Source organism: Mytilus californianus, unplaced genomic scaffold (assembly GCF_021869535.1).
Source record: "Mytilus californianus isolate M0D057914Y unplaced genomic scaffold, xbMytCali1.0.p SCAF_6, whole genome shotgun sequence".
Taxonomy (NCBI): domain Eukaryota; kingdom Metazoa; phylum Mollusca; class Bivalvia; order Mytilida; family Mytilidae; genus Mytilus; species Mytilus californianus.
The window spans coordinates 114,244,709-114,270,292 of NW_026262712.1; the positions used below are offsets into that span (position 1 = coordinate 114,244,709).

The window sequence follows — 25,584 nt, forward strand, 5'->3', positions numbered from 1 at the left end:
GAAATTGAAAAAAAAGACAAATGAGAAAATTGCTGTAATGAGAGGAATGATATTCACATATGGTATAGTAAGCTACAATAGGTCTCTACATGATTAAATAGCAAACTAAAACGAGAAAGCCAAAGGCGCACACACATGACTATTTGTTATATTTGTATATTTTGAAATCATATTTATTCCACAGATTAACACCTGTATCTCCATCTCCAAGTTTGTCAAAGAAAAAGCACAAAAGATCTGGATCAGACACAGCAACCTCTGTCAAGGTCGGCCATGTTGCTGCATCATGTGATCCTATCATGTCACAGAAAGGTAAAGTGTTCATCTCCTGTACTTAGAAGTGATGATTTTATGATAACTAATGGTAGCAGTAGTTTTTTATCAGTAAAATTGCTGTTTAAGTTTCAATCTAATGCAGTGTTGTTTGTAAGGTCAATTCTGATTGGGTGACATCAAAATTTTGAAAAGGGAAAACTTATGGTTTATTGTCTGAACAACGGAAAATGTAAAGGAGCAGATGCAGAAAGTAAATTCTTATTCAGTATTTTGAAAAAGTAAATCTCATGGTTTACTATCTGAACAAAGGACATGCAAAAAAAAAATCACCCAGTAATTTAAAGATAAAAATAGATAATTCCTGGCTTTGTATTATTAGCTTAGAGATAATTATACTGTATTTGAGTACTTTTTTACCGAAATATTGATTTGGAAACCTTACTATTGCTGGAAAATGATTTTGACTAGAAATATTCTTATGTACTCAAATTTAGTACAAGAATCTTGTATAATTATAAATAAAATAACTTAGTTTAATTTTCATATGTAAACACAAATTAGATTTATCCACAAATTAATCTTTAGATGTATTTTATTTAGTAATAGAAATTTATTTGTATTAGTATCATACCAATGTATCTGATATATTATATGCTAGATTACTCATTAATACTATAGTATGATAAATGGACAGTTTTTTGCCACCAACATTTACACTCAGTCTGGGGTTAAAGTTTTATTCCTTTTTCACAAACTTTTTGAACTTGAATAGAAGCTTTCCATAATAGAAAAAAAAGGTTTTTTGAGTTAACATTTAGATACAGTGTGGGTGTAAAATTTTCAAAACCTCAATTTCCCTTTCTTAAACCTTCGTGGATTTTCAGGAAATTTAACACAAGCTTCTTCCTAATCTAGCAATACCATTCAGAGGTAAACAAAATTCTTATTATTTTCCTATTTTACTGATAAATGGACTTAGCTTTCATTATTACACTTTTACACTGACAGCAGCAGTCACAGTTGAAACACCGGGTTCCATAGAATCCTTTATGTATTACTATTGTTCGCTTAAATAAGAAAAAATTTATGCAGCCATGAAAGTAAGTTCCCATTAAATCAATTTAAACGAGAGGGTGTTTCTCAGCTACAGAGGGGCGTAAAGGGGGGGGTATCTGCATGGAAGAACGCGAAATAAAATTGCCATTTCACAATGAATGAACAATTAAAAATTTATTGCACGTTGATGTTTTTACCGATTTAACGAAACACAGTGAATAACGAACCTTTTTCACGGCTGGACGTGAAAAAAAATGGCAAAACACTTTGCACGAAAATAACCCATTGATAATCTTTTATTGCTATTTTGCCTATGACCTCGTTGATGTTTACATTCACAAGGCATGTGCGCCCTTAGTTTCTAGTAATAATTTTCTATCTCAAGCGTGTAGCATGATAGCAAAATAGTGATAATTAATTTTACTATTGAATCAAAATGTGTAATGGTTGTTTTGGGGTTGAGGAATGTCCCATACAAGCAAAGAATAGATTGTAGGTTAAGCAGGGATATAGATTTAATGAGCTCATAGTACTGGGGTACATATAGATTGTAAGATACCAATCATAGAATTATTGCTTGTGTAGCTGGTATTATATATGTGTCAGTATTAATATAACTAACAAATTTTTCATTTTGTTTTTTAATCATAATTTTATCACATCATTGTCCTCATTTTTAACCTCATTTTGTTTGTAGGACGTGTGTCACATCCATTGAGTCGTAGTGATGACTTCACATCTTCTCCGTATTTAATACGAGTAAAACCTGCACAAACAAGAGAAGATAACAAATATAAAACTAACACACACGCTGTTGTTCTGGATCTGGGTAAATGTTTTATCTAACACTAACACACGAGTACAAGTTAAATAATCATAACAAACTCATGTTTGCATCAACATTATATTCATTGGTTCTTTTTGAAATGCATATTTTTTTTCAAAAAAACATGTTAAAAAGTCATTTTGTGTGCTTATTTAAACTGTTTATAAGTAATAATTGGAATACAAAAATAAAGCATTTCTTGAAAATGCATTTATGTGAATTTCTGTGTGTCCTGCATAAAAAATTGTTTTAAAAAAAGGTCAATGACAAAAATTAAATTCTGAACAAACGATTTGTGCTGTGTTTTGTACTGAATGATTTGGCATTCAACATCAAGCATGGGATATAACGACAAATTATTTTGATGTTTGAATTATTTGAGTATCTTGTACATTTTCGTTTATTTTTCTTCAAAAATGAAGTTTGTTGTCTTTTTGAAAGTAGTTTGTGAATTCATGTCTGTCATTTTATATGAGGGGCATCGGTGGCCGAGTGGTCTAAGTAGTATAACTACTGTATCACAGAGGTTGTGAGTTCGAATACGGCACGTGGGAGATGCGTTCAACTCCAATCTTAATTGACTAGGATTGTAATTTTCCTACCTAAGGTCGGTGGCTCTATGCGGGCACTTAAGCTTCCTCCACCAATAAAAACTGACTGCCATGAAATAACGCAATAGTGCTGAAAGTGGCATTAAATACCAATCAATCAATCAATCAATCATTTTATATGGAAAAGGAAGAAAATTCATGTACATTTCCCTCCCTTTTTTTAGCAAGAAGATTTTTAATGAATAAACACATAAACAATAGGGAGGATATTGATATTTTTAAAGTAGCTTTCAGACAGTATTAGAATAAATACTAAAGATATGAATAAAAGGGAATGTGAGGTTTACATCAATGAGACAGCAACCTATTAACAAACATGACAAAAAGACATCTAGGGGTCAACATACAGTCCTCAATAATGGACAGGTGTATACACTGTATTTCAAGTTAAATATCTACTTAAGTTGTGAATTCATTAAATAAAACAGACATGTCAGAAATTTATTGCATATGTCCTTCATAAATCAAACACTACTGTATAATGCATTATGATTTATGTAAAAGATTGTTTTAATTAAGTAATTTCAAAAACCTTCTTTATTCTTTCAATTATCTCATAAATGGATTTCAAAATTTTCTTTGAAAAAGAAAAAATGCTATGGGAAATTTGAATAAAATAATGATTAAGTACTGATCTGTTTAAAAAGGGAAGAGTGTTAAAATTAGTTATTTTTACTTCCCAACTACCCTGTTTAATGGGATCAAAAGACTGAGATTTTTTCCAACATGTCTTTCTTTTCCTTTGAAATGAAAGATTCCTTTGCTTCTCATTTTGAAATCTGCAGATCAACTAAGTTTTTTTCATTCATGTAGCTTTTGTTCTTATTATTTTTAATTCAAATTCTAAAATTTACCACTGGATGTTAAGCAAGCAATAATCATCCATCCATCAACATTCAATGACAAGGGAGATAATTCAAAATTTCTTGAAATCTTTATTTTTTTTAGTTAATTAAATAAGAACTGTACATCCAGTGATGTAGATGTAGTTTTGGAAAAAAGTTTTTTTTATGCGTTGACTTGAGTACTTTGAAAACTTTTAATTAAAATAGAAATAGAAAAAGATTAATGGGTATTATAATTGTATAGGATTTATCAGCTAGATTAGTAGCTACATAGTACTGTTGGTTGACTTTCACATAACAGAAAAAATGTTGTTTTCATAACACATGAGACTGTTTATAGATTTTTTGTTATATCTATATTTACCAAAAAAGGCAAGCACTTTCTATGTGAAGATAAATCAATTTGTCTTCATATTTATTTTTATTAAATTTTCTCTGTGTTTTTTTTCCCGCTGTAAGACTGATGGGCTATCACAATTCATATTGATTCAAAACAGGAACAACCACACTTATAACTTAGCAAGAAACAATTGTAAAAGAAAAACACACAATTTTTGACAGATAAAGAGTTATATATGATTTAAGTATTCAAATCGCTGTATTATCTGTTATTGTCAGTTTTTTAAAAGAATATTACATCCATACAATGCTTAATTCTTTTCTTTCCAGAGAGAATGGGTTTAGTAAACAAATGCCAGACACCAGTCCAAGGGGCACCAGTGTGTCCTACTTCGTCTAAAGTGCTGCCCCCTACACCTACATGTACAAATGAGAACAGTTGTCTAGAGTCGAAGACTATCAATAGAGAAGATACTGATTCATCAAAGGTAACGTAACCATGAAAGAAACTTGACTGAAGGGGGAGAAGGTATCATGGTAGTTTTCAATGAATATAAGCTTGATTAATGGTCTTGCTGTAATAACCATTTTTGGGGTGCAATCAAACCCCTATTGTCACTGTATTGTTTTTACTAATGTGAATAATGTGACTGGGTAAGTATGGCAATAATAAGAAGTCACAATCTGAATTCTATGCATATGTCTGTATGCAGATTTCTTGAAATCGCAATAATTAAAATCGCTTTTTTGTCCATTCTTCAAAAATTGCAATAATAAATGCTCGCAATAATTTCTGAATTTACAGTATTTAGCCAAATACCAGGCCTCTTCTCTACCTTTATCGTTAACACAATATAATGCAGTGGGGTAAACATTCTTTATATTATATCCATGCCCATCTTAAGCAATTTATTGATCAAATATACTCAGATATTCAAGTTACAAAATGATGTGTATGTGTAAAACAAAACTTGTCAAGAAAACCAAGAAAATAAGTCAGAAAGTAGTGCAAGGCACATGAAAACCAAGAGAACAATTTCAAAAAGTAGTGCATATGAATACATCTGTTCTACCTATAATCATGGACAATTAAAGATAACTCAATCAAAAATATGTCCTCAAGGAATGGCATTGCTTTGTTTATTACAATACAGTGTTTAATCTTAAGTTACTGCTCAAAAGTCACAAAGCCATGACATGAGAACTATGGAGCAACTGAGCTTTGTGATATAGGCATAAGAAAGTACAAGACATCTGTTTTTTTTATAATTTGTCAATTAGAAATTTTGTGATTTATATAGACCTTCTGTAAGATGTAATGTACAATAACACTTTCTACTTTCAGGAAGCTTCTCCTCGCTCTGATGATGAACGCCCTAATTTAGGAGGAGAAATTAAACAAGCATTTAGTAGTACCCTTACTTTACTGAGGACTAAAACAAAGTACAAGGAAGATTTTGTTTTGGAAGAAAGTCGACCCAAAGATTTAAAAGAACTGTTGATCTTACAATCCTCTGGAAGTGAGGAATCAAACTATGGGTCGATTTCTAGTCGCAGTAGTGACTCTTCAAAAGAGAATAATGGACAACCGTATAAAAAGGTCAATAATTTAAATCCTGTTCCTCAGAAACAGCAAGATTTAAAGAAAAATATAAGAAATTTCCCAAAAGACAATAAAAAGTTTTCACTTCGACCAAATAATAACAAAGTAGTGGAAGGTACTTCAAAGAAGAATTTAGATGTTTTAAAGACAAGATATGATACGCCACCTGTTGGACAAGCTGTGAATAGTGATAAAGTAATAGTACATTCAAACAATTTGCTAAACAGTGAAATTAATTCAGCAAGGAAAGAAACTACAGGAAATAGTAATTCACAAAATCAAGAGAAACCTCAGGGTCAGAGTTCAGCAAGTGTTTCAAAAGAAAGTAAAACTAGTGTTAAACAGTCTAGTCAGTCTAAAAGTGGACAAGGTCAGGTAGACTTTCAAGGTCAGAGGCAGAGAACTGTGCAAAGTTTGAGAACATCAAATTCTGGTAGATTAGAAAATGATGGAGAAAAACCTCCCATCAAAAGTAATACTATATCTACAACAGTTTCTTCAAATGCCATTGTTAAGCTTGGCACAAAGCCAGGTAGCTCTAAACCAATGCAAGTTGTTTCTAATAAACTTATTTCTAATGTTCGAGACGAAGTTCAGAGACAAAAATCTGCCAAGCAAAGTGAACAGGATACTGTAGCTGATAGAAAGAACTCTGCCAAAAATTCCTCTTTAACGAATAGTATAAAACAAATGATAAATGTTGCTAAAAGTGTTGTAGTGCCAAATTCTGGAAAGTCTAAACAGAAAAACTCTGCTGTGAGTAAATCAGTGGATTCGGGTCCATTAGTAACAACACCTGTTGAGAATAAACAAACACCTGCCATCCCGTCAGAGTTTTTACGTACTGGATCAGGGTCGGGGAAGACTGTGTACACGGATATTACTAATAATTCTGTTTCTTTGACTCCTGATATAGGTGGTCAAAACAACTCAAATACAAAAAATAGTGTTAAAGACAAAGTTACTCAAAATACAACAAACTCATCAACTCTTTCTGGAAATAAAGTAACAAATACTAAACCAGAAAATAACCAGTCAAAACGGCCTCTCCCTCAGTCTGTTGGAAAGATAAGTGGTGCTAATTCATCAAAGAATATATCACAATCTAATACTGCTGTCTCCAAATCTGTCACAAAAGTGTCTTCACCGGCCACAAGCAGAAAGAACTCGCCATCACAACAAAACAATTTATCTGCCAAAATTTCATCTTCACCCCTGATCATTAAATCAGCATCGATGTCTACTATTCAGGAATCACACAATGACAAATCGGTAAATCTGAAATCTCAATCAAATTCTAACGTTACAAAATCAGAAAGTGACTCAAATATTAAAGCTAAAACAGAAGAACAGGAACCTGCACATTTCAAATATAAACCAGCTAGTGCGGGAAAACCGCCATTAGTAGAAATATTACCGTCCGATACACCAAGGTCAAAAAGGACTCAGGGTGTTTTCATAAATCCATTGGAACCCGTAGCTACACCTATTATTGTTAATCCTTTTGAACAGTTTGAAAAGCCAACGGGTATTTCTGCAACAGAGTATGGATTTGTTGTACAAAAGCCAGGTATTGAGAGATCTAAAACACAAATTTCAATAAGAAGCAGAGGAAAGAGTGCAAAGAAGTCTGGGAAAGATGGAAAACCTGGCTCAGCTACATCCAGTAGAACTGGAGGGAAAAGAAAAGTTTTGAAAAATAAAGATGGTAAAAATTCAGATGAGGGAAATAATAGACCAAAGAGTGGAAAGCCAAAAAGAAGAATTAAATCAGGAAAACGGAGGAAAAAATCTGCAACTGATTCTGTACTTACTAAACAGTCAGAACAATCTGATATTGCTCTGATTTCTGGGATAGGTTGGCATGTAGCCACTTCCTGTTACGATAAATCTGATGTTGCTAATATACAAAGAATTGGGTCGGATTCATCAGAGTCATCAGACAGTGACGATCTAGACATGCCAACTCCAAGACATTATCGTCCATTACATATTGAAACTTCAAACCTTGCTGAATTGCCTGCACATTCTCCTAGGTTCTTGGAAGTAAAGCAAAGAGAGCAGCAGAGAAACATAAATATTCCAGTATTAGATAATGACGGCTACCCACCAATGAACCTGGATGTTACACAGAAATCATTGCCAAGTGCATTTGATATTGAAAATTTCTTGAAAAACTTGAATCAAGAATCTGGCTCAGAAATGAATTTTGATCAAGCAATTAAAAATTTGGCAATAATACCACAGGATATAGATTATGATCCAGATTATGCTAATTCACCTGAAGTTGACGAACAGACAGCAGCTTTACATAGACAAATCTTAATGGGAAAGTTAACTCCTATTCCAGAATCTCCGTCAATAAAATCCTCTCATGTTCTTAAAACTGCAGAGGCTATACAAAACTTTGATCAAAAAGTGAAAGAAGAAGCACTTAATCAGTTACTAGGACTTAATTCTGACAGAAATAATAACAAGGGTTTAGAGAATGTGGTAAATGATGTTCACAATGTGAGAAAAAGTGCAGAGAATATGGTAAGAAACAGTGCTACAGATATTGCATTAGGGAATACCCTAAATGCAAGTCCTAAACAAACTAATTCTCAGCCTCCTGGCAAAAGCAGTGGGAGGAGACGCATTGAAAAAACTCCATCGTCTGAGAAAAGGGGACATAATCCTGCAAGTAGGAGTTCTAGTAATACATCGGTGAAAGACAAAAATAATAGTGCATCAAGGTTAAATTCCAGAAACGAGTCTGGAAACTCAAAAGGTAGACTGTCACGCCAAAGTTCTAGTGACATTAGAAGGTCAAGTGAAGCCATCAATGAATCCGAGAAGCGAAAATCAAGGGAGGCAATCAATGAAGTAGGGAAAAGTAGTGAAGTTAAAATTGTGAAAGAAGAATTTATTAATGAGAGGGAGTCATCTGAAGAATGTCTGCTAGATGCAAAGGGAAACATTAGTTCTCGGAGGGAAAGAAAGTTTTCTGAAAGTAAAAGTGACCAACCAGAGGATGAAAATAATATTGATACAGTTATTGAAGAAATATTAAATAACAATACATACACGTCTACATCATCTATCAGATCTACTGGATCATTTAGAATGTCTAATCGTACCGACACAATAACTCCAGCAGATCGTCAGTTGTTGTTGAAAATGACGGCTGAGGCGGATAATTCACCATTCCATGCAGGTAGGCTTGCTGAGTCTTTTACACCTAGAGGAAATCAAATGTTTGATCGTGATGAGAAAAACAGACTTGCCGAGTCATTTACCCCAAGAGCAAATAAAGGGGAAAATAATCTCCGAAAACCTATGTTATCTGGTAGTAGTAGTCATCCTCGCCTAAATCAGAGTGTTGATTTAGAAGCTAAACAAACAATGGCTAAAATCCTTAATAGCTTCAAAAAGATGGAAATGTATGTTGGTGATCACAAACGTGAGACAAGGAAAGATGTGACAAAACCTGAGATTAGTTCATCTGTACCAACATCTGCTGTTAGGGTATCAGTTCGACCAGGAACCCCATCTAAAGTTAGATCAGCTGGTAAATTCACTGAGATTAAAAAGGAAAAGATGACCCCACGAGCTGATGAAGGGAGAGTTGTTAAGAACTCTTCAAGATTGGAGGATAGCAGGGCTGTGAAGAGTAGTTCTCATAATGTAAAGAGTAGTTCACATAAGGTAATTGGAACTTTTGATCATAAACTTAGTGCAGTGTTCATTTATTATTTTCACTGTACTTAGATAATTTCTATAATAACTGGAATTGGCACGAATTGGTGATCTACAAGTTGTGTAAACATATGCATTCATAAACGTATTTGATCTTAGCTATTATATAACCAAGGTATGAAGGTTTACCTTTAACAAAACACAATTCTTTTTAAAAGTTATACTCATCATTCATTAGCTCACCTGGCCCAAAGGGCCAAGTGAGCTTTTCTCATCACTTGGCGTCCGTCGTCCGTAAACTTTTACAAAAATCTTCTCCTCTGAAACTACTGGGCCAAATTTGACCAAACTTGGCCACAATCATCATTGGGGTATCTAGTTGAAAAAATGTTTCCGGTGACCCGGCCAACCAACCAAGATGGCCGCCATGGCTAAAAATAGAACATAGGGGTAAAATGTAGATTTTGGCTTATATCTCTGAAACCAAAGCATTTAGAGCAAATCTGACATGGGGGTAAAATTGTTTATCAGGTCAAGATCTAATTGCCCTGAAATTTTCAGATGAATCTGACAATCTGTTGTTGGGTTGCTGCCCCTGAATTGGTAATTTTAAGGAAATTTTGCCGTTTTTGGTTATTAACTTGAATATTATTATAGATAGAGATAAACTGTAGACAGCAATAATGTTCAGCAAAGTAAGATCTACAAATAAGTCAACTTGACCAAAATGGTCAAATGACCCCTTAAGGAGTTATTGCCCTTTATAGTCAATTTTTAACCATTTTTCGTAAATTTTTGTAACCTTTTACAAAAATCTTCTCCCCTGAAACTACTAAGATAAATTTAACCAAACTTGTCCACAATCATCATTAGGGTATCTAGTTTAAAAAATGTGTCCGTGAACCAAGATGGCCAACATGGCTAAAAAATAGTACATAGGGTAAAATGCAGTTTTTGGCTCATATCTCTGAAACCAAAGCATTTAGAGCAAATCTGACAAGGATAAAATTGTTCATTAGGTCAAGATCTATCTGCCCTGAAATTTTCAGACCAATCAGGCAACACGTTGTTGGGTTGCTGCCCCTGAATTGGTAATTTTAAGAAAATTTTGCAGCTTTTGGTTATTATCTTGAATTTTATTATAGATAGAGATAAACTGTAAACAGCAATAGTGTACAGCAAAGTAAGATCTACAAATAAGTCAACATGACCAAAATTGTCAATTGACCCCTTAAGGAGTTATTGCCCTTTATAGTCAATTTTTTACAATTTTCATAAATTTTGTAAATTTTGGTAAATTTTTACAAAATATTTTCCACTGTAACTACTGGGCCAAGTTCATTATAGATAGAGATAATTGTTCAGTAAAGTAAGATCTACAAACACATCACCATCACCAAAACACAATATTTGTCATGAATCCATCTGTGTCCTTTGTTTAATATGCACATAGACCAAGGTGAGCGACACAGGCTCTTTAGAGCCTCTAGTTTTTATTTAACTATAACTTTTTATGCCCCCCGCTGTAGCGGAGGGGGCATTAAGTTTTACCCTTGTCCGTCTGTATGTCTGTACGTCCCAAAATTGGTTCAGTTCTCTAACTTTAGTTTGCCTCAACCAAATCTTATGAAACTTAAACACAATGCTTATTACCACAAAACACAAATCAAGTTTTAATTTTGGTGGCGTCACTTTTAACGTTCTAGAGTTATGCCCTTTTACAAATGGAAAAATTGCTGAATTTTTCGTTTCCATTCTCTTACTTTAGTTTGCCTCAACCAAATGTTATGAAACTTATACACAATGCTTATTTCCACAAATTCAGATCACGTTTGAATTTTGGTGGCGTCACTTTTACTGTTCTAGAGTTGTGCCCCTTTACAAATGGAAAAATTGCTGAATTTTTTGTTTCCGTTCTTCAACTTCAGTTATGAAATTTATACACAATGCTAATTACCACAAAACTCAGATCAAGTACAAATTTGGGTAGCGTCACTTTTACAGTTCTTGAGTTATGTCCCTTTATAACATTATATGCAAGCGGGAGCATCATCTGTGTCCCATGGACACATTCCCCATTTATTTTCATAAATAAGGGTAGCATACATTTTTAAGATTGAAAAAGTGGATAAAAAAAATTCTTGTAAGGACTCATTTATCAGGCACCAGGAGAATCCAATATACAGGATTATACAAATTACATGTGTCTCACCCTGAACATGCATGAAATATTTGCCACTGGACAAACAAACAACAATCAATCATGCCTGTTTCTACTTTACATTTACAGCAGAAATCTTTCATCAGACAGTCAGTAGAACCAAGTATACAAGTAGAATTACCTGTGATACCTGTCGCTGGAGGTGATTTTGATGAGGAAGACTTACTGATACCTGATAATGAGGTATGATCTATTTTTAATAAAAGGAGATTGGATATATGTCTTTGAGACCTAATGAAACAAATAACCATAAACATCTAGTGGTACAGTCTTCAATAATAGATGGATGCCTTTACAATAAGTCAAGCACAAAAACATACTATGTCTTAAAAAACATGAAAAAGTTGTGCATAAATCAAACCGAAACTGATGAAAATCTGCCATTAATCCTGCTTGAAAGGCATAGGAATTTGGATTCTCTCACTTTTTATGCCCCCGCCGTAGCGTAGGGGGCATTAAGTTTTACCCTTGTCCGTCTGTACGTCTGTACGTCCGTCCCTACGTCCCAAAATTGGTTTCCGTTCTCTAACTTTAGTTTGCCTCAACCAAATATTATGAAACTTATACACAATGCTTATAACCACAAAACACAGATCAAGTTTGAATTTTGGTGGCGTCACTTTTACCAGTCTAGAGTTATGCCCCTTTACAAATGGAAAAATTGCTGAATTTTTCGTTTCCATTCTCTAACTTAAGTTTGCCTCAACCAAATGTTATGAAACTTATACACAATGCTTATTACCACAAAACACAGATCAAGGTTGATTTTGGTGGTGTCACTTTTACCATTCTAGAGTTGTGCCCCTTTACAAATTTAAAAATTGCTGAATTTTTCGTTTCCGTTCTCTTAAGTTTGTATCAACTAAATGTTATGAAACTTATAAACAATGCTTATTACCACAAAACTCAGATCAAGTACAAATTGGGTAGCATCACTTTTACAGTTCTTCAGTTATGTCCCTTTATAACGTTATATGCAAGCGGGGGCATCATCTGTGTCCCATGGACACATTCCCCATTTATTTTTTATTCAACATATCGAATTTAGTAATGAATGTAATTATAAATATTGTAAGATATCATTGCAATAGTTTAACTATTTTCATTTATTCACTTGTCACTGCCTAAAGTTTTCAACCAACAAATTTGCAATGATTCTAAATTGTTGCATATAGATGCATAATAAAGTTGCAGATTTTAAAGTATCTCAATAAAGGTTGCACTAAATCAAATTATAATTGCTGATTAAATTATTTTTTAAGATTGCACTATAAAGTCAAAAGGTCAGAGGTGTCATTCAAATGTATATTGCATCAGCTGAAATGATGCCCTGCCTTTTCAATGTCCAAAAGATCTACAAATAACATTGACCAAAATAGCTAATCACTCTATTTATCAGGGAAATTACCTGATCTTTACTGAAGATTTGTCTGATATATGTGTTAATTAATTTCTAAACAGGTATACATTATGTAGCTAAAGTGATTTAAATAGTCATAGGTGACATTGACATACATTTATTATACAATGAGAAGGTGTGTATTGAAATTCTTATTAAAAGAAGTTAGAAACTTTACATTAGTCTGGTGTTAACACATGATTGATATGAGGTAGTCATTCCCAAGGTCGCCGGACATTGGGCAAAGTCCAGTAAAAAACTGGTTTGGTCCAGTAAAGTGATATGCATCACGTATACTGGACCAAATGACCAGTAATTTTTTTATTTTGGTCCAAATTATATGTGTAAATGTCCTGTAAAGAGTCTGGTCTAGTTAAGAAGAATTGTTTACTGGACCAAATTTCCAGTTGATTTCTTAAAGCCTTGGGAACCACTGATGAGGCTATATCATTTGTGAGAGTATATACATGTCTATTAGTTTAGCCATAGAAGCTGTGAAAGCAAGACGTTTTGATTTTAATTGTACTAAAGTTTTGACTTTAAAATAAAAATTAGAAAAATAATGAATGTTTAAATAAGTTAGCAAAAACCATAAAAACTGCCCACATATTTTAAAAGTAGTTGAACAAAGTATTTGAGTTTCAAACTAGAGATTTAGAACTGTCACATTTCAATGGGATGAAGCAGCTTTGTTTTGGTGAATCAGTAGACTTTTATGATGGCTAGTTTTTTTTTAATTTCAATATGATATTTCATATAAAAAGAAGATGTGGTATGATTGCCAATGAGACGACTCTCCACAATAGACCAAATGACACAGGAATTAACAACTATAGGTCACTGTACGGCTTTTTTGTCTGATTGGTTTCTTTTTAATATATATGTTTACTTATTTAAAACAGCAATATAAACAATTGTTAATATGATACTGATCCCTACTGTAGAAGTCTTTTGATGTAAATACTTATCTTCATTTCCAGACAATTTTCAGCCATTTATCAAGTTCTGACAGTAGATCAGGCAGTGCTTGTACAGTATTTTCCCAGGCAGAGGAAACCATACAGTGGAAAAAAGGCAATGTTCTGGGTAAAGGGGCATTTGGAACAGTAAGTACAAATTTTGTATTTATAAGAAAGGTGGCTTTTCATTTATGGTAGACCTCTTGTATTTATATTCCAACACTTAACCTTTTTTTGGTTTGAATCTAAAAAAACATTTACCTCTGTACTTTTGAGCTAAGTGACAGCCGTATGAATAATGAAATAATTTTTTGTATTTACAGTATCAGAAATGAGTAAAAGAACCATTGACAGTATATTGAAATAAATCTTGACTAAGGGACATAACTCTAGTAATAAAAAGAGATCAATATTATGAGGATGTGAAGGTCATTTAGGATAGTTTAAGAGCAGAAGAGTAAATGTTAACTTAACTAAATGTAACTTGAATCACTAGAGATTAAAATTGTAGTTAGAATTAAATTAATTAATTTATGTATCATCTACAAAAACATATTTAAAAAACAGACCTGCCAACTATCCTGATTTATGGGGGATATCCCCCATGAGGTGTTGATCTGAATTTTGAAATTCTTTATTATATAAACTGAACACCTCAAAACAGGCATTCAAATGAGTAGGAAGGATATTTAAACACATACATACTCATTTTCAACTAATATAGTAGTAGATTAAAAACACTTATGACAGTATTAGAGGAGCATTAGGTCCTCTTGCGCTTAAAATCCTCCATGGAGATTTTGAAAAGTTGGCAGTTATGAAAACAGAAAATGTTTATATTATATTAAAACATTAAAAGTTCTTGATTTGTTGAAGTTCGAAATTTCCTTCAAATAAATGTATATATTTAGGTATGGTGTGGTTTGACTAATGAGGGACAGTTGATAGCTGTTAAACAGATAGAATTAAATACAATGGACCAGGACAAGGCAAAGAGAGAATATGAAAAGGTTCAAGAAGAAGTGGAACTTCTCAAAACACTTAATCATAAAAATATTGTAGGGTGAGTTTTACATCATCAGAAGTATCAAATTTGTATTCATTCCATTTCCTTTTCCTGTGGTTTCTAAATAAGAACCCTCAAGGAAACTTTTTAAAGAATGTGTTTTAATTTATATGCATTAAAGCGTATTTCGTTTACTTCATTGAAACAGTAATGCAGTATAAACACCAGTGTTAGAAAGAAGACATTTAGCTATGGAAGTCACCATATAATTTTCATTATAGAAAAAGCCTATACAACATCAGTTCTACAGAAATACCAAACAGAAGACATCTAGCTATGGAAGTCACCATATCATTTACATAATAGAAAAAGCCTATACAACATCAGTTCTACAGAAATACCAAACAGAAGACATCTAGCTATGGAAGTCACCATATCATTTACATAATAGAAAAAGCCTATACATCAGTTCTACAGAAATACCAAACAGAAGACATCTAGCTATGGAAGTCACCATATCATTTACATAATAGAAAAAGCCTATACAACATCAGTTCTACAGAAATACCAAACAGAAGACATCCAAATAATTGTCAATATATACACACCATCAACCTTTGATAGTATTTTTTCCGATTAGGAAATAGATAGGTTACGATATTTTGAGTTTGAGTTATTTCCCTTGGCCACCATTCTGGAGGGATAAATGGTTGATTTACCTATTTGACTAACCAAATTGAATGAATGAATGAATAATTATTTGCAAAAGCATATAGAACATGCTATGGCAATACATAATATATACACAATGTGACAAAAGACTGATAACAGAGAACAATACAATAATAACATAACTAACCAATAATATCAGATCTAGCTTTCCAGGCATTCTTTGAATAGTTACAGAGCTTAATTGTAAGCGATCTAGAATTAGCTTTCAACAAACAAGATAGTTTAAAAATATCTAATAGGCCATGAACAATAATAGCATGGCAGAAAAAAAAATTCTAATTGCCCTATATGCTGGACATACCAATACAAAATGGAATTCATTCTCAACACATTGCATTTTACAACATACACATAAACGCATTTCTCTTGGTATATCAGAGAAGCGACCAACTTCAACATTTTAGTTTCAAAGTACCACTTCGTAGTTTTGTAGGAATGTGAACATTATTAATGTAGCTTACATAATTCCCAAGACAAAAATCAAACTTTATACTTCTATATACACTTAATTTCTCACAGTCACATATATCTGTAGATATTGGTCTTTAATGCGTGTCTTTATAACATCAAATGATATATTAATATTAATTTGGTCAATCCAAATAGGGTTCATTCCAAGACTAAGTAAAAAATCACGCACATTAGATGCCCGATTAATTTTACCTTGATTTGCATCATCATATAAAATGTTATATACATCATATACAAAAGCTGGTTTATATATATAACAATATGTAACCAATACTTTAAGATTAATTGTTTTCTCAAAACATACATAGGTAGATGACCAAGCTCACCACACAGAAAACTAATAGGAGCATGTTTACCTAATTTTAAAACAAACCTACAAAAACGTTTATGGATAATCTATGTCGTTGGCGCGGTGAAAACCCCATATTTCGGAAGAATAGTTCAGTACTGATCCAACCATACTGTCGTAAAGAAGACATTTTTCATTGAATCATGCAGTACAAACAAGTCTGATAAAAGATCCTTACTAGATTGTAGAGAAGAATCAAGCAAGGCTAAAAGAAATTGAAATAGTTTAGAACCAACTTTTTCTGAAGTCTTGCGGTCAGTATAACAAGTTGAATTTGGCTGATTAAAGAAGGCAACAAAAGGGAAATAACTCTTGCTTATATTGTGTCAATCAAAACCTATCTTTACCAGAAATCAACACGAAATGAAAAGAAAACAAACTATTATTCAAGTTACTTCATTTTTGGACTATTGAATTATTCTGTTAACTTCTTTCAAAGCAAAACAAGTTTCAGTTTTATGTGTTAAGAAAAATGATGGTTATTTCAGATATCTTGGAACTAGTCTAGAAGAAAACATTGTCAGTATATTCATGCAGTTTGTACCTGGTGGTTCTATAGCCAGTATATTGGCCAGATTTGGTGCTTTAGATGAAGCTGTGTTCAGAAAATATACAAAACAGATTCTAGAGGGCGTGGAATATCTCCATTCTAATGACGTTATACACAGGTTTGTAGATCACTCAATTATGGAAAAAAATGTCTAGCCTAAGAGAAAACAACTTATGCTATCATTAGATAGTAGTTTAATATTTTTAATGGGAACTTTCATATGGCAAATTTCAAGTTATGTTTTAATAAATTGATTAGATACATAAAGAATATTGGGGTTTTCATGCACCGAAAACAAAATACCTAACTTATCAAAATCAAGGTATGTTTTAGCTATTACTGAAAGTTTCCCAACCATGCTGTATATTTGACTCAAAGTAGGTTTATTTATCAGTTTAGTATCTAAAAAGTTTTATTGTTGTTGTTTTTTCCAGAGATATAAAAGGAGGAAACGTAATGTTAATGCCAAATGGGATTATAAAATTAATAGACTTTGGATGTGCCAAACGATTGTGTATAAATCTCAGCATGGGACAGTCACAAATTCTCAAGTCCATGAAAGGTACACCATATTGGATGGCTCCAGAGGTTGTCAATGAAACTGGACATGGAAAGAAATCAGATATATGGTAAGTTTTAAAAAGTATCAAAGCTTTATATCTAAAAATTTTGCGAGCTTATTATTAGAGAGGAAGTTGTCCAACTAAAATCTCAGCTTGATTTGACTAAAATATTCTAAGTTTACTATATTAAGAGGAAGATTGTAGAAGACTAAAAACAAAACTTTCACTAGACTTATACAAATTGGAGACAATGGTAAACCAGAAAAAAAACAGATCAAGAATTTTAAAAATACTTGTTCCACCCCCTTACATTTTTTGTCCACAACAGCCCTAAATGATTTTTACTTGTATTTTTAGGAGTGTTGGTTGTACTGTATTTGAAATGGCAACTAGGAAACCTCCATGGTAAGTTTATACTAATGAATACTAATTAGGGCCACGCCTAGTGGCGGGTCGCCTTATAGTGATCATTCTGTCCGTCCGTAACAAATTGTGTCCGCTCTATATCTAGAGAACCATTATAATTTTATACTTTATACTTGACATGTATATTAACCAACACCAGAGGGTGTGTCATAATGTTTGTTCAACTTCCTAGGTCAAAGTTCAAGGTCAGCGGGCAGCACACAACAGCCATATTCAGGGTTTTGACCAGGGACATACAGAATGTGAGGAACTATACATGTTTGTGAGCTCTCTGAACTCAGGGCATTATATAATATGAAAATTACCCTAAGCCCTTTACAACATGATATCAATTCACAGATACAAGTATTTACAATAAAATAAGAAAGCCTATGGTAAAAATTTAGCATACCAGTATGAGAAATGATCACTAATAACAATTTTAAAAAAATTAAAAAAAGATGTTAAACTTTATAAAAACCTTATTTTAAATATCTTGCATATAAAACTATACTATTACATTCACTGTTAAACAAAAAAATGTTAAAAATGGGCATGGTAAAATAAAAAGACAATAAAACAGTACAAATAAAAAGAAGTTAGAAATTCAAAAATATTTAGTATGTTTGTACACCAACCAAATATTCTATTTCAAAACTTAAATTCAAGCAATATATTAAATCTTTGATTATAACCAAGGCTTCCAAAACGGTCATATATTCCGGACATTTGTATAATGTCCGGTAAAAGTCCAGCTGGGCAAAGCATGAAACGGACATCTACTTTTTAGTTTTCAAGGCTTTCTTAGGAGACGGTCATTTTAACATAATTCGCGATCTTTATGACCCAACCTTTTGCCTTTAACAGCCACACATTTCCGGTCATAAAAGTGACATGATCATTAAGTACTATCAAAACAACCCCTACTTTAATACCTTCTCATTTTAATCAAGGCTAATTAGTTGTCGAACAGCTGAAATTTACCTGTTCAGGTGACAGGTAAACTATTTTGAACCGGACATTGATCGGTCTATTCAAAGTTATTTTCTTACATTTCAGCGGTTTGCATCTAATTAATTTAGTCAAAAAGATATTAATTATCAGAAATACGTTTACAAATATGATTTGATGAAAAAATTAAAAAGGTGAAAATGAAAAATCGTCATAACCACGTTGTTTGAACCAGAGACATGTTTGAACTAGTACACGTGTGCGCATGTGCGCAGGTGTGAAATTTAATTATGCAGCCTAATTTCTTCAAAAAATACTTAAATTGTCATTGATGCCTTTATCTCACGTTTATTTCGAATATTTTCTTGAAGAAATAACGTAGAAAGAGCTACTTATACTCGTTCATGCTTTGCAAACGTACACGGAATTTACGTATCCGTCTCTGGTCCATGTTTTACCATTGTCAAGATAACATCCGGTTTAAAAACGAAAGTAAAGTTTTTGACAACGTTATTTTGCCAAAATAAGTCTAAGGCAGATATAAGTACGCTGATCTTGCACACTTCGAATGATGCACTGCCAATTTAACAGTTTACGTCAGAACTTCGAATTTGAATCAAAGGAAGTTTAATATCGTTTTTAATGTCAATCATTGGGATGTCCAACTCGGCAACTGATTACCATAATTGCCTTTTGTTTATTTAGTCTTAAGGGATTAAAATCGGAATAATATATAAAATGTCCGGCTGGCTAAAAATAATTTTGGAAGCCCTGATTATAACATAGTATGACAGTATTGATAGAATATTCCCATTTAATGCTGGTATTGATAGAACATTGAAATGTGTCTGTGTGTCCTGACGTGGGACAGGCATATACAGAATGTGGCGGGCTAAACATGTTTGTGAGTGCTCTCAACTCACCCCCTATGAGTATGTTTGTATGCCAACCAAATATTCTATTTCAAAATCCTAATTAGAATTTGAAATATATTAAATCTTTGATTATAACATTTTCTGCCAGTATAAATAGAACAATAAAATGTGATGTCTGTATTACAGGTCGGATATGAACCCTATGGCAGCCATATTTGCTATTGGTTGTGACAGACCTGTGCCAGAGCTGCCAGAAAGGTTCACCCTAGAGGCCAGAGATTTTGTAAACAGTTGTCTTACCAGGTACAGTCTTTATGTTGTTTGATGGGGTTAAGGGGGGAGGGGTACAAACCACGTTCCACATTACTTGGCTGGTGTTACCTCAGCAGATACTTTTAGAACATCTATACAAATGTATTTTGAGGGAATGGTGTGATGGGGGAGAGAGATAACAAATCTATGCTGTAATAACTTTATGAGTTCTCCATTGAAGTCAGATATAATTTGTTGTCTTGCAACATAATGTCTTAATCTGTATTGACATTTTATTTAAGGCATTTCTTTTCTGAAATTTCCAATTTTTTATTTGGAAGAAAAGACTGTTTTACCATATGAAAAAAACATCCTTTTGTCTCGCTTTGACAAAGTCGAGAAGGTGAGACTGTTAGTGATGTTTCTACTGTCTGTGGCATCAACAGTAAAGTATGTAATTAGTTCTTTGTAAGGGGAACCACTGATGATAAGTTAATGATATTTGGTATGCAGTTGTATTAGCATTGGCATATCTCATTTCCATGGATTTTTTTTGGCCCTACACCTTCATTTTTGCATATTTTACATGTTAAAGTTTGCATTTTGCTATAAAAATTACATTTAGGCAAGATATATCTCTGTGTCAACCTTTTTTTCTTCCCTACCATGCTATGGTATTTAAGAGGAAATTGATGAGAAGGATGTAATTACTTTGGTTGAGTTTGATAGATTTATTTATTTTTACTTTACAGGGACCAAAGTAAGAGATTATCAGCTACTCAACTATTGCATCATGAATTTCTTATACGAAGGAGACATTCAACAAAGAAATAAGAAAAACCCTAGTATATATGTTTTTATACTTCATGAGACGAAAAGTCTTTCTGCAGACCAATTAGATAGCAGAATTAGTACACAACATGTACCTAATGGAAGAAGACTTTGGACAATAAAATGATGAAACCTTGTAAAGGACACTTGTCTATGACATTCTATATGTAAATGATAAAACCATAAACAATATAGACCTCACAATGTGTACCTGCAGTAAACCTTTTATGAAGAATGATTGAACCTAATATGCAGATTATAAGAGACTGCAGTGGAAAAGAAATTAGTTGAATTTATTTTACATCAAGAAAGAAGTTTGAATCATACCTGAGATTTATAACTACTCATAATATATTTTTCTTATAAGAATGATCTTAAAACATCTTTGAATGATTGAAAACAGTATATTACTAGAGTAACTTCTTGATGGGTCTAAGCTATGACATAAATTATGGAAGTGACCATTTTGTTTCAATCATTAGTAAAGAGTCATGATTTACCTAAATATACCTCATGTATTTATATGAATTTTGATTATGATGGACCACATGTGTAACATTTGAAGAATTAACTATAAGGGACCCAAATAATAGACATAGAGACTAGGGGGTCATGATGAAAGGTGCAATGTATGTAAAAAGAAGTAACTATTATGGGACCAGGTTTAAAGAAGGACTATGTTTCAAGGGGTACCATCAAAGGACATTATTAAAGATGGTTAACATTACGGGACCAATATTGAAGAGTTTCATACATGAAGAGATCATTATTAAAGACTCGAACTAAAAGGACTATGATTAAAAAAGTAATATCTATGGACCACAATTAGAAACATAAAAGGACAGTGATTAAAGAGGCATGAAAGGACCACAGTTAAAGATGTTAACTTTAATTGATTATGATCCAACATTATTGAAATGACCAAAGTTTTATATGAATGAATAGAGAGTTATGAAAATTCTGCCATAGGTTTTTTATTTATATCAGGTGACAAAATTAGTCATATATGAATGTGTTCAAGCGATAATGTTTTAATCACTTTACTTTAAATGTTTCATTTAAATGTAGATCATGAAAGGACAAAAAGCTGAGCTAATGACAAGTGAAGTATGACATAAAGATGTCAAGTGTAAAATGAATAATTTGTTGATAGCATTGTTTTATCAAAAATTTAGATTTAAACATATTTTAATGTTTTAGTCCAGCAAAACTGTTTAAATGAGGTTTTTTTAAATAATTTTATTTGATATTAATTTGATATATTTTTAGATGCTCTTTTTATAAAATTTGATATCAATTATTTAGATTTTGGAATACACTCTACATTCCCTTAATATTTCAACAAAACCTCCATCTTTAATCATAATTTTTACAACATACAATTTCAATATACATTGTCATAAACCATAACATATTTGTCATACTATGTCATTACTTAATGTTGTTAACTTATACAACATGCAATTCAAGTACGCATTGTCATAAACCATAACATATTCATACTTTGTCAGAACTCACTGTAATAAACCATTACACATCTGACATTCTATGTCAGTACTCACTGTAATAAACCATTACATATCTGACATTCTAGGTCAGTATTCACTGTAATACACCATGTCATGTTTGTAAGTGTCACCATTGATATGATTTGATCACCATTGATATGATTTGATCACCATCCATAATTTCACCATCAATTAGTGCAAGAAAACATTTAAGATGCAATATAAAGTCATGGAATTATTTACATTGTCTTGTTGTGCAAGTTCTGTTTCATGGAAATGTAGATTAATTTTATTTCATTGAAGAGAAATCCAATTATGTGTATTGTTAATTCATAGTAAGCCTAATTAACCTCACGTTGTAATTTCTACCGTTTACCTCAATAAAAGTAATTAATTGTACTGGGGTAATCTATACTGTTCATTTCAGTTGAAGTGATTAATATGAATACAATTTTTAAACCTAAGAGAGAAAATGGATCTTGTATTATGGTTTAGGTTAAATATAATAAAATTATTAGCAAGAGGAAGAAATCTCAGACACTTATGTGTAAGATTTCCAGTCTCTGAAATGTCTTGTTGGAGTAACAGATGATAGGAAATCTTACTCGATCTTGTCTGAGATTTCCAAGTCTGTTATTTGCAGTAATTGATTCTTGGAAATCAATCAATTATTAAAGGGTGTATTCCGTTTGAATCGTAAAATACAGTAATTTAATGTAGCTAATTAAAGTTGTGAATTAGTATCCAAAGTTGTGGCTTGTATTATTAGAGTATCAATATGCCAATTGATTTAATCTTACATGTTAAATATTTACTTATAAATGCTGTACTTACAAGTTGTTGTGACAGTTTGTTATTTTGTGATAAATGGTATCCGTTGACAACGAGGTCTAACCTCGCTATACATGTGTCTAAATGTTGTATAGATGCACACTCAAAACACTAGTTTGTGCTCAAGCTAGATATTAGCAACATTAATGCAAATCAAGACATAAGTTTTGACCTTGAGATAAGACAGTATGAAACAACTCTATGGTCTATTGAGATTTTTAATACAACTGCCTATGATAATTCTGTCCATGCCTGCATCTGGCATTTATTATTTACACTGCTACAGTGATAAGTGCATTTATTGTGTGTTTGTGTGTAAATATGTTTAGAATATTTGCATCAGGTTTAATGTTTTGGAGATTTAATATTTAGGTCTATTTTAATGGTTTGTGGTTGAAGTAATTTTTGTACTTTTAAAAAGAGATTATTGATTTGAGGAATAGAATAGGTGAATAAAGATATTCCAGAAACCAGTGTTGTGAACACGAAAATCACACAATTTGTGTTTTTTACATGACTATCATTTAGACTCAAATTTTACATTTCTGTCAAATGCAATTCATTATTAGAGTAGTGCTAAACTTTTGTATTATTTATGTTATGTATATCAAAACATGATGAATATAAGTGATATTTTTCATGTATGAAAGCTATATTCCATGTCTGAAGCTGTTATAGTTATTTTTATCAATTCAATAAAAGATCCAATTGAATTTTACAACAAGTAGCAAAATTTAAGAAACATCATTTTGTTGTTTTATTTGTCAGAATTTGTCTTTTCGATGTATTTACTATATATTTTCATTTGAAATAAGTAGATTGCTATGAAAAGCAGTATATTTTATAGAAATCAGGATAAATATCAATGTGATAAAAATACAAATCCAGTGTCCACACTTAGCTTACCAGGATTTGACAACACTCCGTTCTTCTTTCTCTTCTGCTAATTATTACTTCAGTCAATACCATTTCAACCTTCAAATTTTTCAAGGTGTTTATCTAGGGCAAAAATAGAGGATTTTAAAAGGTCTTTTAAAAAAACAGAAAATAGAGTGAAGTGTCAGATTCTGGTAAACAAAGTCGGACACAGGATCTGTTTTTAACCAGATTGCATATAATGTGGTAAGATAACCTAGTTTATACAATTCATACAGTAAAAATCACAATAAGTTCTATCATTAAACTAGTCACAGAGTTATCTTACTGAGAAATAGAGTAGACCTGTATTCATTGGTATATTTTTAATCTCATACATACAAAGTAAATGTTTATATTTTTTGTGCTTACAAGGCTTGGATTTTTCACTGGAAATATTTTGAAATTTGTCATTTTTACTAAAATGTTTCAGAAACCACCTGACATAAAATTTATTTAAAGAAATTCAAGCCTGTTTGTGATCCAGAGTAAATGTAACTATTTTTTAGTGTAGACCAAGCCTGTTTGTGATCAGAGTAAATGTAACTATTTTTTAGTGTAGACCAGTATAGACTGGTGTCCTGTCTGTGATAACTTTTGTGATGGTCATTAATAGATTGTCTTCCTTTGAAAATAAAATATTTCACTAGTATTTTTTTATTACTTTCTTGTCAGTCTTCAAAAAAGGAATGACTATGTTGTTACAGAGAGGAATCATAGCTGATATAAAGTCTTTGTTCACTGATTACATTGAGGGATCATAGCTGATATGTAGTCTTTGTTCAATGATTACAGAGAGGGATTATAGCTGATATAAAGTCTTTGTTCACTGATTACAGAGAGGAATCATAGTTGATATGTAGTCTTTGTTCACTGATTACATTGAGGGATCATAGCTGATATGTAGTCTTTGTTCAATGATTACAGAGAGGGATCATTGCTGATATAAACTCTTTGTTCACTGATTACATGGAGGGATCATAGTTGATGTAAAGTCTTTGTTCATTGATTACATTGAGGGATCATAGTTGATGTAAAGTCTTTGTTCAATGATTACATGGAATGATCATAGTTGATATGTAGTCTTTGTTCATTGATTACAGAGAGGGATCATAGTTGATATAAAGTCTTTGTTCACTGATAATATAGAGGGATCATAGCTGATATAAAGTCTTTGTTCACTGATTACACGGAGGGATCATAGTTGATATGGAGCCTTTGTTCATTGATTACATGGAGGGATCATAGTTGATATGCAGCCTCTGTTCACTGATTACATGGAGGGATCATAGTTGATATGCAGTCTTTGTTCAATGATTACATGGAGGGATCATAGTTAATATGTAGCCTTTGTTCGCTGATTACAGAGAGGGATCATAGCTGATATAAAGTCTTTTGACACATTCCCCATTTCCATTCTCAATTTTATTTGTTCACTGATTACAGAGAGGGATCATAGCTGATATAAAGTCTTTTGACACATTCCCCATTTCCATTCTCAATTTGATTTGTTCACTGATTACAGAGAGGGA

The 25,584-nt window shown here is 32.3% G+C and overlaps 1 protein-coding gene across 10 annotated transcripts in view; it reads left to right on the top strand.

Moving 5' to 3' along the window:
• LOC127706153 (uncharacterized) overlaps positions 1–24,704 on the top strand; it is a 66,321-nt gene extending 41,617 nt beyond the window's left edge. For 8 of the 10 annotated variants that reach the window (XM_052210598.1, XM_052210599.1, XM_052210595.1 and 5 more), the window contains 12 exons: positions 185–312; positions 2,030–2,161; positions 4,284–4,441; positions 5,299–9,243; positions 11,525–11,638; positions 13,835–13,960; positions 14,725–14,876; positions 16,860–17,039; positions 17,356–17,550; positions 17,842–17,889; positions 19,902–20,018; positions 20,720–24,704. In XM_052210598.1, the coding sequence (XP_052066558.1) occupies positions 185–312; positions 2,030–2,161; positions 4,284–4,441; positions 5,299–9,243; positions 11,525–11,638; positions 13,835–13,960; positions 14,725–14,876; positions 16,860–17,039; positions 17,356–17,550; positions 17,842–17,889; positions 19,902–20,018; positions 20,720–20,801 (5,377 nt within the window). In that variant the 3' untranslated portion in view covers positions 20,802–24,704. The remainder of the gene's footprint in view (positions 1–184; positions 313–2,029; positions 2,162–4,283; positions 4,442–5,298; positions 9,244–11,524; positions 11,639–13,834; positions 13,961–14,724; positions 14,877–16,859; positions 17,040–17,355; positions 17,551–17,841; positions 17,890–19,901; positions 20,019–20,719) is intronic. The other 2 variants (XM_052210600.1, XM_052210601.1) reach the window with 2 other exon arrangements.
• Positions 24,705–25,584: the final 880 nt, after the last annotated feature.